This window comes from Brassica napus, chromosome C3 (genome assembly GCF_020379485.1).
Source record: "Brassica napus cultivar Da-Ae chromosome C3, Da-Ae, whole genome shotgun sequence".
Classification (NCBI taxonomy): Eukaryota; Viridiplantae; Streptophyta; class Magnoliopsida; order Brassicales; family Brassicaceae; genus Brassica; species Brassica napus.
The window spans coordinates 68,356,119-68,374,331 of NC_063446.1; the positions used below are offsets into that span (position 1 = coordinate 68,356,119).

An 18,213-nucleotide genomic window follows, 5' to 3' on the forward strand; every position below is an offset into this window, starting at 1 on the left:
TGATCTTGGAGTTGAGTACCTTCTTGCATCCTCGGAGCGAAAAGACGTTGTTTCAAAAGTAGCTTCTTAGTCAGAGACTTCGTCATGTATAGACTCTCTAACTTTGACCACAAATCAGCTGCAGCATCAACACCGGAAACTTCGATGATGATCTCATCTGCCAAGCACAAGAAAATTGTTGAATACGCCTTCTCTTCAGTAACCTCCATCTCAGTAGTAACAGGGTCAACCTTCTTCCCTGACAACGGTGCCCAAAGACCTTGTTGCTTCAGCAACGCCTTCATCTTGATTTGCCAGAGACTGAAACTGTTCCTTCCAGTAAACTTGTCGATCTTCATATTCATCCCAGACATCTTCTCACCAGATTCAACCCGAAGCTCTGATACCATTTTGTTGTGACGGATGTGAGAAGATAGAGATTAACAGATGGATAAACAATAAAGAAAGACACAGAGATTTAACGTGGTTCACCCCTAACAACTACGTCCACGGGCAAAGAGAGATTTTGTTGATGGAGGAATTACAGAGATCTGTCTACAAGAAGATCAGATCTAGTTTCTCTACGGCTGCTAACTAGGTTTAGAGGAGGCACAAGATATATATAGTTGTGTCCCATAAAACCCTAACGCTAGTGGGCCTCAAAAGATTAAGGACCAACAAATTCAAAACATTATTCAAAGAAGATGAAGATAATGGAGAAGAAGATTTGTCAATGATTTCAGATGCATCTTCTGGTCCAAGGAACATCTATGAGGAAGACTCGGTGAAAATTGTAAACAGTCTTGGTCCCAAGAAACAGAACAAAAGAGAAAACAACGGAAGAGATTATGAGAAAATGACTCGGTTCTTCATGATACTGCTAGTTCTCATGTAAGATTTTTCTTTTCAAAGAAGTTAACTAATCTCAAGATTTTTCATTTTGTAGTAGAATCTGTGGCCACTTCAGAATTTACATCACATAGAAATGTGTGATTAGTTTAGGCTAACAACTATTAAACAAAGACTTTCCATTAGGTTTTAAATGACAGGGCATTGATTTTATCTTTCTTTTGGGTTTATTTCTTATAGATGTTGCATAAAAGTGTGTGGTAATATTATAGATCAAACCTTTCCCGAAAGTACATTGGAGTATTCGCAAGGCTTCTCGGCAACTCACTTTCAGTTTCAGGTCTCTGTCTCTCTGAGATTATGTTGAGTACACATGACTTGTCTCAAAAGACTCACTATATGTGTTTGTGTATTGAAACAAGTAGGACAAAGCAGCAATCCAAGAACATTGTGTTTATTTGCATATGAGAACAAAGATTCTAAATAACGAGTTCAGTAAAATACATACATATAGATGTTCACTAGTTGTTTACTCTTACTTTATGAAATTTGTTTACTCCAATGATCCAATCTGACTGACTAAGCGTTGTGTACTTAGCAGGTGGTTTTTAATTTACCGTCAGGATCGAAATTAAGAGCAGCTATTTTGGACCTTTGTGAAGCTTTTATGGGTTCAAATAATGATTTAAGCAAAAAAAAAAATGATATATAAAAAGTGAATGGATCTAAATCTTTTTCTCTCTTTTAATTTGTAATCTCGTCACAAATGAGTTTGTCCTTGTAGATGCTCTTTTGTAACTCTTGCTTTACAAAAATTCAATTGCAATTTTCTGTCATAGTGTAGCAAACTTAAGTGTCTAAGTTTTTAATTTGTTGAGTACACGACTTGTTTCAAGAGACTCACTATATGAAAAGCAGAGATTTCAACGAAATTTTGGAATATATTAAAAAAATGTAACAAACATACAGTAGAACCTCTGCAAATTAATAATGTTGGAACTTTAAAAATTTATTAATTTATAGAGATATTAATTTACAAAATTTTTCTTATTTAGATTTCTTATTTTAAGATATATTTATTCCAAGATAAGAAAAATATTCGATTTTAGTGTATAGACATTAATTGTTATTTTTTGAAATTTGATATTTATATTAATTTTATTATATTATTTGGTGTATATAATATAAATTGCATAGAACTTAAATGTCGTTTTAGATATAATATTACTAAATCTCATCAAAAATATAAGTGTTAAGACAATATAAAGATAATTCCATTGTGAATATAAAATAAATAATATAATAATAGGCTATTACTTATATAAAAATATGTATACATATAAATTATTAATTTATAATTTTAATGGGACCATATATTTACATTGAATTTTATAAAAAAAAATATTATCTTATTATTTTATCGATTTGTGTCAAATTTTGAACCGTCCAAGTTGTGACCGGTAAAATTTATTAATTTATAGAGATAACTAATTTATAGAATATTGATTTATAGAATATTGATTTATAGAGGTTCTACTGTATATTGTAATTTAAATATTTCATGAATAGAGTATATAGATGTATTTATCTATCTATTTTTTGAATTTAAATATTCTTTGATTTTATTTTGATCAGAAGTTTAAGATCATATATATGCTACTTGTCTTTTTTTTTCAGTAAAAGGCCATACTAGTCCATATGCTACTTGTCTAAAATATGCTTCGTAGTCGATATTGTTTCAGTTAGCCATAAATAAACCTAATATTGGAGCCAGACTGATTTAAATTTAATTTATAGTATAAAACAAGTCAAACACAGGAATACAGATACATCGTAGACGTACATGAAAATATCAGTGTTATCAGCTGCTGTATCTGTTCTCATTAATTAATTTTAGTTTCTATAATTCGAATGTGAGCACATGAACATTAATATACCACTTTGATAATCTAGTTTTTTAGTATTTTTGTTCCTTAATCATGCCTTTATTATAATTAGCCCACGTTAGTCTATATGGTTGTAAGTTGGATCTAATTTTTCTTCAATGTTGGTAGGTTCGAAGGGAGAATACTTTAAAGTTTAGTCAGATATGAATAATTCAGTAAAGCTTAAGAAGGGGTTATTGGAACATGAATTTCGGTGAAATTTGATGATTTTAATAGTTGAGAAGATTTTACAAGTTAACTAGATTTAACAAATTTTATCAAATACTTTTACATAGATTTTCATTATTTGTGTATAGAATTCTATTGATTGTTATTAACTTTTAAAGTAAGAAATTAATGGTGGTAGAAAAAAATGGAAAGAAAATCATTTCAATTAAGGTAATTCTTAAACAATTTTTAAAAAAGTTTTTCTCACAAAAAAGATCTCAAGAAATAAAATGACCAAAAAATTTAATTTCTACTTTTTAGTTTATAGATATATAAATAATAAATAATAAAAATATTTTTTATATAATTTCGAAATATATGTTTTAAACTTGAATTTTTGTAAAAAAAAATTGAATTATTATTTTTGAAATGTTTTTTTTTAAATTTGAAAGTGCTTTTTAAAACTATTTTACAGTTTTTATTTTAAATTTTTAATATTTTTTTCTAATTTTTTAAGTTGTGAATTTTATTATGTTAAAGTTGTGATTTGTATATTATTTCATTCTTCAATTTGAGTTTTTGTATGTGAGTGTATTTTATTATATTGATTTCAAAAATCTTATGGGTATAGATGATATTCTCAAAGTTGAATACTATGAGTAAAAACAAAGAAAATTTACATCCCAATAACAATAGATTTTAATAGAATCTTAAAATTAATGAAAATTAAACCTTCCCAATAACAAAGGATTTTGAGTGGAATTTAAAAATCATCACCTCAATAACAATAGATTCTATTTAGATTTTAAAAATTCACAACCCCTAAATATCTGGTTAAAAAAAAAATATCTGGTTAATCATGCAATTTCTGATTATAATCCCGATTAATTTTCAGAAGCCGCACTTGGTATACAAATTCGTCTACTCTTTGATTTTGAATTGAATAACTATGTTCACTTGGTTTACCATCACATAGTTAAGTCAGTTTTGAATTGAAGAAGTTCATATATATATTCATAGTGCATGTGATTAAAAAGGAGAAGAAGGTAGCTTGCTGTCATTGATTTCATTTTTAAAACATAAAATTAGAAATGTTAGGACTCTATATGATTTTGTTGTTGTACTTTGTCGGATTCATTATCATCTAAATGTAGAAATTTACAAATGTACATGTGCCGACAGAAATCCAGCCTAGACTGTTTTCTTGTTCGGAAATATTTTGAAAAATGAATACGGGTTAAAGTACCACCTCTTTTTAGTTTCTATGCTGTTTCCATTATTAGACACGACGCATACCTTGCCGAGATTTTATAGTAGCATAATTTGTGCGGAATATTTTTTAAAAAATAGTATAACCAATGATAAATAATCACAAAACATTATTGTTTATATTTTGTATTGAAAAATGTAAAACATCATTTGAACTTTTTGGTTAAAACGCCACTGTATATGATATGAAAGGAATAATGTTTTTATCTAATATTCAAAAAATAATGTTTTTATCTTTTTCTTTTTAATGAATTGAAGATGTCTATATCTACAATTAGTAGAAGTTGAAATGAATAGTCATTTTTATGAGAATTGTTGACAGCTAATGCCAAGTAGCTGGGAGAGGACAAAAATGTAGGTGCACACATTGATTTCACCTTGTAAAGTCCATGATTATAAATCAGACCCTGCATATGATTTTGTTGTTGTACTTCGGATTCTTTCTCTCACTCAAAGTGCATACACACATAAATTATGTCGACAGAAATGGAGGCCGTAAGTGTTCTTCAGTACCTTGACAACAAGTCCATATTGGTCATTGGAGCGGCTGGGTTCTTAGCAAATAGTATACTCTCTCTCCCTTATCTCCCTATATATGCATGTATCCTATGTTGCTTGGTCACCCATTTTGGTTAAATGATCTATTTGCTTCTGAAAACTCCTTTTGTATATAATGCTATATTAGCTTATCCGTTTGTAAGTATCCATATTTAATCTTTTAGCAAAAAAAAAAGTATCCATATTCTTTTGTAATGCAAGTATCTTTCAGACGTAAAAAAACTATGAAGTTATTGACAATACAGTCGTGATCGGCTAATCAATTTTAGAGCATCTGCAATGATAGTTAAAAAAATGTTTTTACATAAAATAATAAAAAATATGAGTGAAGAAGAAAAAAAATTTGAGAAACTCTCTAAAAAAATTCATTTGAGAAATTTTTTTAAATGGTAAGAGATTTTCATGCCACTTGTCCTCTTCTGGCCGATGTATTTTTCACCATTAAATATTAGTCACACAATCAAACTATTTTATATTAATATTTTAAAATTGATAACAACTCATTTAGAAAATTTATATTAGTATTATTTTTAGAAATTCAAATTATTGATGCTCTTAGAATATGCAGTAATTTTTCAAAAAGGCTTTCATCAAGTTTCAAACACCACCGGGGGGGGGGGGGGGGGGAGGTCCCGATTTCTCCGGTCAGGCTAGCTTACCTTTGGAGTTAGTCAGACTCGTCTGCCGCCTATTTGTGTCGAACCCCCTCCAGACCAATCCCAAAGATTTGTATCACCCAAGATTAGCAAAATAATAAAAAAATTAATAATAGAAGGGCATTATGATTATGAAAAAAAATACTTCAGCTACACTCGAACAGTTATAAAATTGCATGACAATGATTGGTTTCTCCGCTACCACCCACAAACCTATCTTTTGTGGTTCGTAGCGGTTGATGGCATTATGCAATAATCTCAGAATACGCTATAAATCGTTTCAAACAGCTATAAATCGTTTCAAACGGCTATAAATCGTTTTAAACCGTTAAAATCTCTTAAATTAAAAATTTGGTTTCAACTAACGTTTGCGGTTGCGGGAGGGTAAAATATAAGAAACTACATAAATATATAAAAAAATTAAATATTCAATTAAATTTTAAATTTCAATAATATAAATACTATATATATATTTTTTAATTTATATAAAAACTTAAAAGAAAATTATTTTCTATAATTTTTAAAACTTTAATAGCATAATTTTATATTTATTATAATACTATGCTTTTTAATATTTTTATAATTATAGAAAATGTAAATATCGTTAATTTATTATTTAATCACTGCTGCATTTGGTATTTAACGAATCATAAGTATTCCGCTAACGCAATAATTTCTAAAACCGTTGTACCAGTCGTACAAATCTCTTAATAATGCTTAAAACTGCAACTATCCGCATATGTATCCGCAAACTTCCGCAACCGCACCCGAAACTGATGGGGTTACACCGGTTAAGCCTTTAGAAGCAGTCTCAGTAACTGGGTTGTTCTAAGAAAAGCATATGCGACTCATTTTAATTGTTTGACCCTGTATTACTCTATGGATCCAAACAAGACTGCGTATATGTAAAATTTCATATTCGATACAAATTGCTTTTTAATTCGCTCTATATATAGACAAAAAATAGTTTTCTATAGACTATCATTTAATTAGACAAGATTTAATCCGTATAATAATGTTGTATAAATTCATATGCAGTTTTTGTGGAGAAGATATTAAGGGTGGCACCAAACGTGAAGAAACTCTATCTTCTTCTAAGAGCATCAAATGAAAAATCTGCTACCCAGAGGTTTAAGGATGAGGTTTGTCTCAGCCTACTTAGATTTGGAGTGTTGAGTTTATATGGGTTTAGTTGTTGTATATGCAAAAAAAACTCCCATTTGGCTTAATTAATAAGCCTAATTTTAATCAAATAATTCAAAAGGTCATATGGACCGCCAACTTTTTGAGGTGTTTAAAATCAATGCAGATCTTGGGGAAGGATTTGTACAAGGTGGTGAAAGAGAAGTATGGTCCAAATCTAACTCAACTTACATCTGAGAAAGTCACTGTCGTCAATGGTGACATTTGCCTTGCGGATTTGGGTATTCAAGACTCTTTGGCACATGAGATGATCCACCAAGTTGATGCCATTATTAATTTAGCGGCAACTACTAAGTTTGATGAACGGTATTTATCCAACCAACATGAACTGAATTTTATTTATTGCTGACAATAACGAACAAAAATACTTATTTAGTTACTGATTTATGTCGGTATATATTTACCCCCTTAGCAATAAATATGTTATCAGTCAATTCAAAACCAACAACATCTTAGCACGACATAAACTGTTGTTACTGTTTATAAATAAAATAAAAGGTTATAGACCGATGGAAAAAGTCCATATAGTCTTCATACTGTTCAGTAATTGCAAGTGATGTGTGTTTATATTACTAATCAAGGAATGTTTACATTAACCGCAGATACGATGTAGCACTTGGGAACAACACATTGGGTCCCCTCAATGTCTTGGATTTCGCCAAGAAATGTGAAAACGCTAAGATCTTTGTTCATGTATCAACAGGTAAATATATATAGAAACAAAACAATGCTGTTAATGACTGAAATAATTCGTGTTTATTATAGGACAAATCTCCAAAATAGCACTTTTTTAAGTTTATGTCACAAAAATAGTCTTCAAAAACTAAAATGACCAAAATAGTATTTTATCTTTTTAAAAATTTAAATTTATTTTATTTTTCAAAATTTGAAATCTTATCCCAAAACTCCACTCCCCAACTCTAAACCCTTAAACCTAAACTCTAAACCCAAAACCCTAAACTCTAAACCCAAAACCCTAAATCCTAAACCCTAAATACTAAACCTTAAATCCTAAATCCTAAACCCCACCCCTTAACTTTAAACCCTAAACCCCATCCCTAAACTCTAAACCCTAAACCCTAAACTCTAAACCCTAAACTCTAAACCTTAAATCCTAAATTCTAAACCCCGCCCATTAACTCTAAACCGTAATGTCTAAATTAATTTACCTTTGGAGTATAAATGTATATTTATCTTTTTTGATAAAACCTTAAGTGCTATTTTGATCATTTTTATTCTTAAAGGCTATATTTGTGACAAAAACTTTTTTAGTGCTATCCTAGTCATTTTCTCTTTATTATATCGCAAGTGATATTTATTTTACGTACAAGTGTTCTTCCATGTTAACTAATCTTTCAAGTGAACATCTGCTAATAATAAATTCAGTTTCTAAAGCCGTATCTTGATTAGAAGGATCATAATATATACGTTTAAAGTTTTCAATTTTAAGGCCACTTCGCAAGTGATGTGAAACGATAAAGACATTTTTGAATTTATATCAAGAAATACAAGTGGTCACATTGAAGATTAAATGGGACTTTATATGGCAACAAGAAACCATAATGCAAATTAGCTTAGGTTAAGACGATTTTGACATGTAACTACTAAGTAGCAGTGCCGTGCGAAGGCTATGAGAGGCCTGGGACAAAGATGATTTATTTTATATCAAATAATAGTAATAATTTTTTTTAATATGAACCAGAAAATAAATTGTTTTCTTATCTTAAATTTTGACATTATTTTTAAGAAAAAATAATCTTATGAAAATTAGTGGTAAACGTTAAATTTTGGTTACAACTGAAAATTGTATATATAAACCCAAATTATATGCAGAAAAAGTGTTCTTGACATTTAAAATTAACATTTAAAATAAAAAGATAATGAAATTAATATCCACAACAACTTAGTAGAAATGATCATAATTATTGAAAAGTATTAAGAGATAGTATAATTTTCAACATATTATCATATATTGATGATATGATTTATGAATATGGGGGCCCCAAAATGTATTGATGTGAGAGGGGACTGAGGCCAATGCCTCAAAAATGATAAGGTGAGGACGGCCTCTGCTAAGTAGTCCCAAAAAAAAACTACTAAGTAGTCCCAATACTGTAGAGATATTTTTGGTTTCTTACACTTTCCTTTCTAGCACAATTTTAGTATTCTTTCTCGGAATATTTCATTAGCATTAAGGAATATTTCATAATTAAAACCAACAACTAACAACATTTGCATAATACAGCTTACGTGTCCGGGGAAAAATCTGGTTTGATAATGGAAACACCATACCGTATGGGTGAGACGTTGAATGGAACCACCGGCTTAGATATCAACCATGAGAGGAAATTGGTCCAGGAGAAACTTGACCAGCTCCTAGTCATCAAAGCCCCTCCCGAAACAATCACACAAGCCATGAAGGATATGGGACTCACCAGGTTATAATCCCTACTTATGTGTGTATATATATACGTATATTGTTTATTACAATAAAAATGAGATTTAGTGTTAATCCTTGAAACGGGGAAATGATTATAAATCTACCTAACATTTATAGGGCAAAAATGTACGGATGGCCAAACACATACGTTTTCACAAAAGCAATGGGAGAGATGATGGTAGGAGAAAAAAGGGACAATATATCACTTGTGTTGATCCGTCCATCAATTATTACCAGCACTTTCAAAGAACCATTCCCTGGTTGGACCGAGGGCATCAGGTTAGGACATATCTTTTTGTTACATAATGTTTATAAGTAATGTCGTTTTGTATTCAATTTTTATTCCTAGTTCTTTAATATTTGACTATAAACATTAAATAATACATGAGAAGTTAAATATTTTCTTAATATATGCTAAGATCCTAAAATTATATTTATAACAAACTATGAGTATTAGAAAATCTTGTAGAAAATAAATACTTGTGATATTAGTGTGCTTGTCCTTGTCCGTTAATTAACTACTCTGATGTTACAGGACTATTGATAGTTTAGCTGTCGGATACGGTAAAGGCAGACTCACATGCTTCCTTGGTGATCTTAATGCTATTTCTGATGTGGTACTTCTTTTCCTTCACATATGATCTTAATCTACATTCTACATTAACATTTCCTCCTTACATTTGTTCAAGACGACTTCACATTGATCCTAATCTACATCCCCTATATATTAATTGAGAAGCATTTGAAAAGATGTAACCTCAATTTTGTATTAATTAAAAAAAAACTCTTGCTTATGTGACACATCTAAATGCCTTTGAAAACTTTTTTCTAAGAATTCTAGAGCACCTAATATAAACTATATTTTAATCTAAAGTTGTTCCGTTTTTCCATAATTATATAACACTAGAGAACATTATATTAACCTAAAATATAAAAAGTATGTATTCTTTCCTTAAATAAAAGCTACGAAATTACCTAATATGATTTACATATATATGACAATTAATGATTATAAATAATAAAGATTTGATAATAATTTTTGCATCCTTCTTCATTTTTTTTTAATTTTATATTATTAAAAAATTAAACAATCACATTAACCATATAATAAAAAAACTAGATTTTTTCTTGTATGTTATATTTTGAATTTTTTAAAATGACTTTAAATTGCAGAAATGAAGAAACCTTATATGTTATATATTTTTTTTAAATGACTTTAAAATACAAAAATGAGAACACCTTATATGTTTTATTTTTCTTATATGTTAGATTTTTTCTTATATGTTATATTTTATATTTTTTTAAAATGACTTTAAATTACAAAAATGTAAGTTTTCCTTAAGTATACGACTAAAAACATTAAAATAATATGTATCAATTCGATGGTTGATTTGAAAGATTTCAAAACCACATGGAAGATAAAAGTCAAAATAATTCAACTGTGGAAACAATACTGTTCACTTTTTTCAAGAATGTGTTTGATGGAAAAAAAAAAATTTATGTCATAATTTATTTAATGTCCACTAGAAAAAAACATTATATTAACCTAAAATATAAGAAGTGTGTATTCTTTCCTTAAATAAAAGATACAGACTTACCTAATATGATTTACATATATATGGCAATTAATGATTATGAATAATAAAGATTTGATAACAATTTTTGCATCATTCTTCATTTTCGTTAAATTTTATATTATTAAAAAAATAAACAATCACATTAACCATATAATAAAAAAATTGATTTTTTCTTATATGTTATATTTTGAATTTTTAAAAATGACTTTAAATTACAAAAATGAGGAAACCTTATATGTTATATATTTTTTTTAAATGACCTTAAAATACAAAAATGAGGACACCTTATATGTTATATTTTTCTTATATGTTAGATTTTTTCTTATATGTTATATTTTGAATTTTTTAAAACGACTTTAAATTACAAAAATGTAAGTTTGCCTTAAGTATACAACTAAAAACATTAAAATGACATGTATCAATTCGATAGTTGATTTGAAAGCTTTCAAAACCATATTGAAGATAAAAGTCAAAATAATTCAAATGTGAAAACAATACTGTTCACTTTTTTCAAGAATGTGTTCGATGGAAAAAATAAAGTGTTTATGTCATAATTTGTTTAATGTTCAATCCGATCAGCCCATGATATATTAATTATAGTTTTGTTCCATAATTTTTAATAAAAATTGATCTGATCCATCGGAAAGAAATGATATAATAAAACAAAAAATATTGTATATGTATAAATAAAATGATCAACAAATATATAAATAAATTATCGATAATATATACAAATAAACTCACCCTGCGCAAGGCGCAGATCTTATCCTAGTTCTATATTATTTACTTGTTTCCTGGTTTTGACACAATCTATGGACCAGATGCCAGCAGATATGGTAGTAAATTCGATTCTAGTATCGATGGCCGCTCAAGCCGGGAAACAAAAAGAGATTATTTATCATTTGGGTTCCTCGCAAAAAAATCCGTTGAAGAATGAGAAACTTCCTGAAGTAGCATACCAGTATTTTACTACCAAACCATGGACTAACAAAGATGGGAAGCCAGTTCGTGTACGGAAAATAGAGATTCTGAGTTCTATGCCAAGTTTCCACCGATACATGGCCATACATTACTCGATTCCACTAAAGGTACATAATTCTTTGGCTCCAACTGGATTGTTAATTTTGGAATAGAATGATGTGGAATGATTCATCCAATTAATTCCATAATAATTTTTAATAATAAAATGCAATAATCATTCTATCAATTCTACAGTAATTTTTAAAATACAAAGAAAAATATTTCTGAACAATTTTCTATAATTTTGATTAAAAATGAATGGAATGAATATATTTCATTTTCAACCAATTCCCTTCCCTTTTATAACCAATTCCTCTATAATTCTATTTCATGGTTACCATTATTCTTTTTGCTTTATTACAGGGACTTGCTGTACTAAACATGGTACTTTGCAAATTGTTGGATAAAAGCGTTACGGATTTTCATAGGAAGATAAATCTTGCATTGCGGCTTGTTGATCTCTATCAGCCTTACCTCTTTTTCTATGGGGTGTAAGTGACTTTTTGAGCTTCTCACTAAGTTTTTTTCTCTAATCTAATGTGGTTTGAGATTTAAAATATATGTTAATGTTATGCTATGTGATTACATATGTGCAGATTTGATGATTCAAACACAGAAAAACTGCAAAGAATGGTGTTGAAGACCGGAGTCGAAACTGAGATGTTCTATTTTGATCCAAAGATTATCAACTGGGACGACTATTTTGTGAATACACATATTCCTGGGCTGGTTAAGTACGTTTTCTAGTGATATCATTTCAGTAATATTTATTTTATCGTGATCAAAAGAGTAGAGACTAGCTATGTGGAAGTTCTACTACTCGTTGGTTTGTTTTCATATGGCTATGTTTTCAAAAGTGTGTTATTGGCCTGGGTTGTTTTTTATTTCTTATGTCTTATTTCAGCATCTGTATCTCTATAAAGTTATTTTTTTCAATATAGTTTTATTTTACTGTCGTAATCTATATGAGTTAATAGTAGCTTATATTGAAAATAACTACTAATTCCATATTAATAATAGTAATCCCAAAGGTGAATATCTCGGAACTCCGTGACGAACAATGCACTAAATCAACAAATTAAATGGTCTGAATAGACTGGCCCGCTGTGTAAACAGCATAAACAGACACGTAAAGCAATCTCAAAGGAATTTTTTTTTTTTTTGGATTCTCTATATATAAATATTATTGTTTAATTATGAGTTTTTTAAAACTACAGAAATTCCAACAATTTCAAGAAACTTATAACTAAATAATAATATTTATATTTATAAATATATGTACTTTGAGAACTCCAAAGCGAACTTCTTATTTCCACAAATTTATAAACTGCCGTTAAAAAAGAAGCAGCAAGTGACTATTGAAAATTTAGTTCACTGAACATAAATATCGGACATTTGGTCACTAAACCTTTTGTGTAGGCCCAGTCTCATGTCTAGTATTTTGGTTTCCAGTACAATCGATTAAAATATAAGTTACAACTTCTTTTCATATGTGATTTTATTTATGTCTCACGTTTAACAAGAATCTTCTTAGTTCTTATATTAATCTAAATGATATTTATTTCCCCTAAACTAGCAAACTGTATTTAAATAATTCATTAACCCTTAACTGAATTATGACCATACCGGTTCATGATTAATAAAGGAGACAATTTACCATGTTATTCGTGCTAAAAATTATATTCATATAAACCAAGTTTTGAACGTTATAAACATGTATTACCATACTCTAACTTTGGGAGCAAAATGACATATTCTTATGAGATCCAACCGGATTATATTCGTCTTTACTAACACTTACATAACCATGCTTATAATATTCAAATAGGTTCAGATATAAAACCATAATCGGTACATATGACAATACATATACCCAATATCACATACTACATGTTTACTTTATGACTAATACACATGACAATGTCAACTTATTTGACCTGTATATATCATGAATATTCTATATTGAAGAAACTTACCTACTCTATATATTGTACACATTGTATATATCCATGTCTAAAATGACAACTTTATAGAAAATAAAACCAAACCAAACCAATCCAATTAAATGAATAAACCAGATAAATTAAAAACATTTAAAATATGGTACTATTTTGTTACATTTTTTCTGTTATAACTTTGCTCTACAATTAATCGGCCACTTATTCTGTTACATTTTTAGTCTTGGCTTAAGATAATTGGAAGATTAGAGTTTAACTCACTTTAGTTATAACTTTTAAATATATTGGCCCATTTATATCGTCCAATATATATATATATATAGAGATAGAGAGGGAGAGAGAAGATTGTAGAGAGAGAGAAAGATAATAAATTGTATTTATACTCTATAGTTTATAAATAGAATAGACCACAACAAAATTATGTTTCAAAGAATAGACCACAAAAAATTTACTATACTATGTAAATATTTAATATAGTATAGATTTACAATCTAATTTATGGAATATATTAGATAGCTTCTTCGTCCTAACTCCTATGAGATTTATTCAACTTTCTGGTGATTCTCCACTATTTTATGTATCCAAATACATTTTCTCACATCGCGATTCATCCTGGTTTGATTAGAATGACGAAGAACTTGTCATATTCTCAAACAGGAAAATTGGGATCACTTGATTTTAAAGGGGAATAACTTCTTCATCCTAACTCCTATGAGATTTATTCAACTTCCTTGGATTCTCCACTACTCTATGTATCCAAATACAGCTTCTCACATCGCAATTCATCCTGGTTTGATTAGAATGACGAAAAACTTGTCATATTCCCAAACAGGAAAACTGGGATCACCTGATTTGAAAGTGGGATAGCTTCTTCATCCTAACTCCTATGAGATTTATTCAACTTCCTGGGATTCTCCACTACTCTATGTATCCAAAAACAGCTTCTCACATCGCCATTCATCCTGGTTTGATTAGAATGACGAAAAACTTGTCATATTCCCAAACAGGAAAACTGGGATCACCTGATTTGAAAGTGGGATAACTTCTTCACCTTAACTCCTATGAGATTTATTCAACTTCCTGGGATTCTCCACTACTCTATGTATCCAAAAACAGCTTCTCACATCGCCATTCATCCTGGTTTGATTAGAATGACGAAAAACTTGTCATATTCCCAAACAGGAAAACTGGGATCACATGATTTGAAAGTGGGATAGCTTCTTCATCCTAACTCCTATGAGATTTATTGAACTTCCTGAGATTCTCCACTACTTTATGTATCCAAAAACAGCTTCTCACATCGCGATTCATCCTGGTCTGATTATAATGACGAAGAACTTGTCATATTCCCAAACAGGAAAACTGGGATCACCTAATTTGAAAGTGGGATAACTTCTTCATCCTAACTCCTATGAGATTTATTCAATTTCCTGGGATTTTCCACTACTTTATGTATCCAAATACAGCTTCTTACATTGCGATTCATCATGGTTTGATTAGAATAACGAAGAACTTGTCATATTGCCAAACACGAAAACTAGGATCACCTAATTTGAAAGTGGGATAGTCTCTCCATCCTAATTCCAATGAGATTTTTCAACTTCCTTGGATTCTCCACTACCTTATGTATCCAAATACAGCTTCTCACATCGCGATTCATCCTGGTTTGATTAGAATGACGAAGAACTTGTTATATTCCCAAACAGGAAAACTGAAATCACCTGATTTGAAAGTGGGATAACTTCTTCACCTTAACTCCTATGAGATTTATTCAACTTCCTGGGATTATCCACTACTTTATGTATCCAAATACAGCTTCTCACATCGCGATTCATCGTGGTTTGATTAGAATGACGAAGAACTTGTCATATTCCCAAATAGGAAAACTGGGATCACCTGATTTGAAAGTGAGATAGCTTCTTCATCCTAACTCCTATGAGATTTATTCACTTTTGAGGGGATTTTCACTACTTTATGTATCCAAATACAGCTTCTTACATCGCGATTCATCATGGTTTGATTAGAATGACGAAGAACTTGTCATATTCCCAAACAAGAAAACTGAAGTCACCTAATTTGTTAATATATCAGAAACTGAAAGTATTTAAAATTAGAAGGGGAAGTATATTAAAATAAAATAAAAATAAAAAACTAAGAGACAACACTTACACACGCATATGCAGGGGTGAAATGGCAAATAATACAAAAAATATAGAGTGTATTTTAGCCATCAAGTTGTTATGTACATTTCCTTAATTATAATTTTTTTTATGTGTCATAGATTCAAAGATTCTTTTTTTTCGAAGCTGTCAAACGAAAGTTGTACTATACTATAACCGAATCTTATTGAAATAGAATAGTACATTGATTTATATGTTGAGTATAGTAAGCTATGTATATTTAGGTCTTGCAATTCCATGTTTTATAATATATATTATTTTGCTATGGTGTTGAATATATGCTTTGAATTAATGAAGATTTACAAGCATGTATGTATAGACGGTGTATGTCGTTCGTACGATTATAGTAAACTATTCTATTTATAGAAATAGTGTACCCTCTCTCTCTCATATGGATTGGTTTCCATGCTATTTATTTAAAATATAGTACAGTATAATATGTTACTTATGTTTAATACATCATATTCACACACACTGCAAGGAGAATAATGTCAAATTGTGCCCAATTGTCCCATCGGATGGTTGCCACTTTTCCATAGTTATATTCTTTATTTTTTTGCTTTCTTATAAATATACAACAAATTCACTCATATTTAGAACCATTACATAAAATAGAGCAAAACTTGTTTTTACTCACACAGCTAACTAGGCACGACTTTTAATTTTGAGTAGGGCCTCTCATAAGGATGGATCGGCACTGTGTTTGCAAACGCTAGAATCACATCCTAACCTAAAAATCTATAATGAATGTATGTTGACCGAATCCCTATTGAATGGTGGCTGTAACTATGACTTTATTTAGTTAAAAAAAATAACTTTCCTCAAGTAGTGAAGTTCTTGGTTCAATAAGTTCTGACTTGCACGTGATCTTAGAGCCGAGACCACCGTACCATGCACAAGAAAACTTGTTGCTGGTGGAGCCGAAGAGAGTAACTTCACATGAACGGTATGAGATAAGGAATTTAAGAGGTCTAATATAATTTCTCTTTTAACAACATTCCACTTGATCGTTGACAATCGAGAATCTTCAAACTTTGCATTCTCCTCCTCTAAAGTTATTCTGAGTCGCTAATTATTTCACTAATCAAATATATGTAAAAATTCGTTTTGTTATTTTGATCTTTTGGCTTCAGACTGATGCGGATAGGACACTCCTGGCTGCAAAAGGCAGCATCCCAATTGGCATTGGCCGAGACTCTCACATTAAAAGAGCTATCATTGACAAGAATGCTCGTATTGGTGACAACGTCAAGGTCATTTTCATTTTAACTACTTGTTATCAACTCCATTGTCTCTTGTTCCAATTGTCTAGACGGCTGACAGTTTTAATATCCTCTACTCTTTGCGTTTATTCAGATCATCAACACGGACATTACTTTATCACCTATGTAAAGTTTAGATTCATAACAAGAAACATTTATGAAAAACAACAGCTCAAGTATGTGTATCTAACCTAAATGCATTTCTGTATCACCTATGTAAAGTCTAGCTTCATAACAAAAGAACATTGCTCAAAAAACAATTTTGGTGTAATTTATTTAATGATATGCCAATATGCCATTTCATTATTGGATATTAATCATTCTAACTCACATTTGTTAAATCAAAATTTAATTTATTTTCTTGACCAATTATTTCTCTTCTAAAGTTGAAATCAATTCTTAAAAATGGAAAATTTATGAGAGCATATCCCCTAGACATTTTTGAGAAGTAATTTGTCATATTTCATCATCACATTGATTTTGAAAGAAAAATGATGGAATTACATACTATCAATGATGGCATGATATATTAACAATGATGACATATGGTTTGAAGCTAATTATGACATGAACATTTATATTTAATGTTAATTTATATTTTTGGTAAATTTTTAGAATCGGGTAATAACTCATAAATCATCATTAATATAACAATAAATAATACTCACTTCGTTTCTAAGAGATTTATGTTTTAGAATTTTCACACTTTTTAATAAAGCATATTAAAACTTAGCTATAAATGCATAGTTTTTTGTAATTTTATATTTCCTATATTTTTAAACCAATAAGATTTTAAGAAATACAATTAATGTTTTTGAACTTCACAATCTACTCTATTAAAATAGAGTCCTAAATTTATCTACCATAAAAGTTATCATTTAAGTTTTGGCCTGTTTGAAGTTTGTTAGGAAGCTACTTAATTTATGGACCATAACAAGTTAATTACATTATTATTATTAGATATATCACACGCTTTTATCTCCTATTAAACTGACGACATCTATTAACCCAGCATCTAAACTCTATTAAATGTAAACCAATATAACATACGATTTATTTTAAATCGTGAACCCACCATCTACTCTATTAAATGTAAACCAATATAACCATAGGATTTAATTTAAATCGTGAACAAGTGTTATATACAATTAGACTAAACCAACTATGTA

The 18,213-nt window shown here is 29.6% G+C and overlaps 1 protein-coding gene across 1 annotated transcript; it reads left to right on the plus strand.

Moving 5' to 3' along the window:
• The first annotated feature begins 4,575 nt into the window (after positions 1-4,575).
• On the plus strand, positions 4,576-12,604 carry LOC106361089 (fatty acyl-CoA reductase 3). Its single transcript, XM_013800789.3, has 10 exons — positions 4,576-4,755; positions 6,443-6,546; positions 6,714-6,913; positions 7,210-7,310; positions 8,853-9,045; positions 9,165-9,326; positions 9,583-9,664; positions 11,446-11,712; positions 12,008-12,135; positions 12,241-12,604. The coding sequence occupies exons 1-10, from the start codon at positions 4,665-4,667 to the stop codon at positions 12,389-12,391; spliced, it is 1,479 nt and encodes a 492-aa protein (XP_013656243.1). The 5' UTR covers positions 4,576-4,664; the 3' UTR covers positions 12,392-12,604.
• The last annotated feature ends 5,609 nt before the right edge of the window (positions 12,605-18,213 follow it).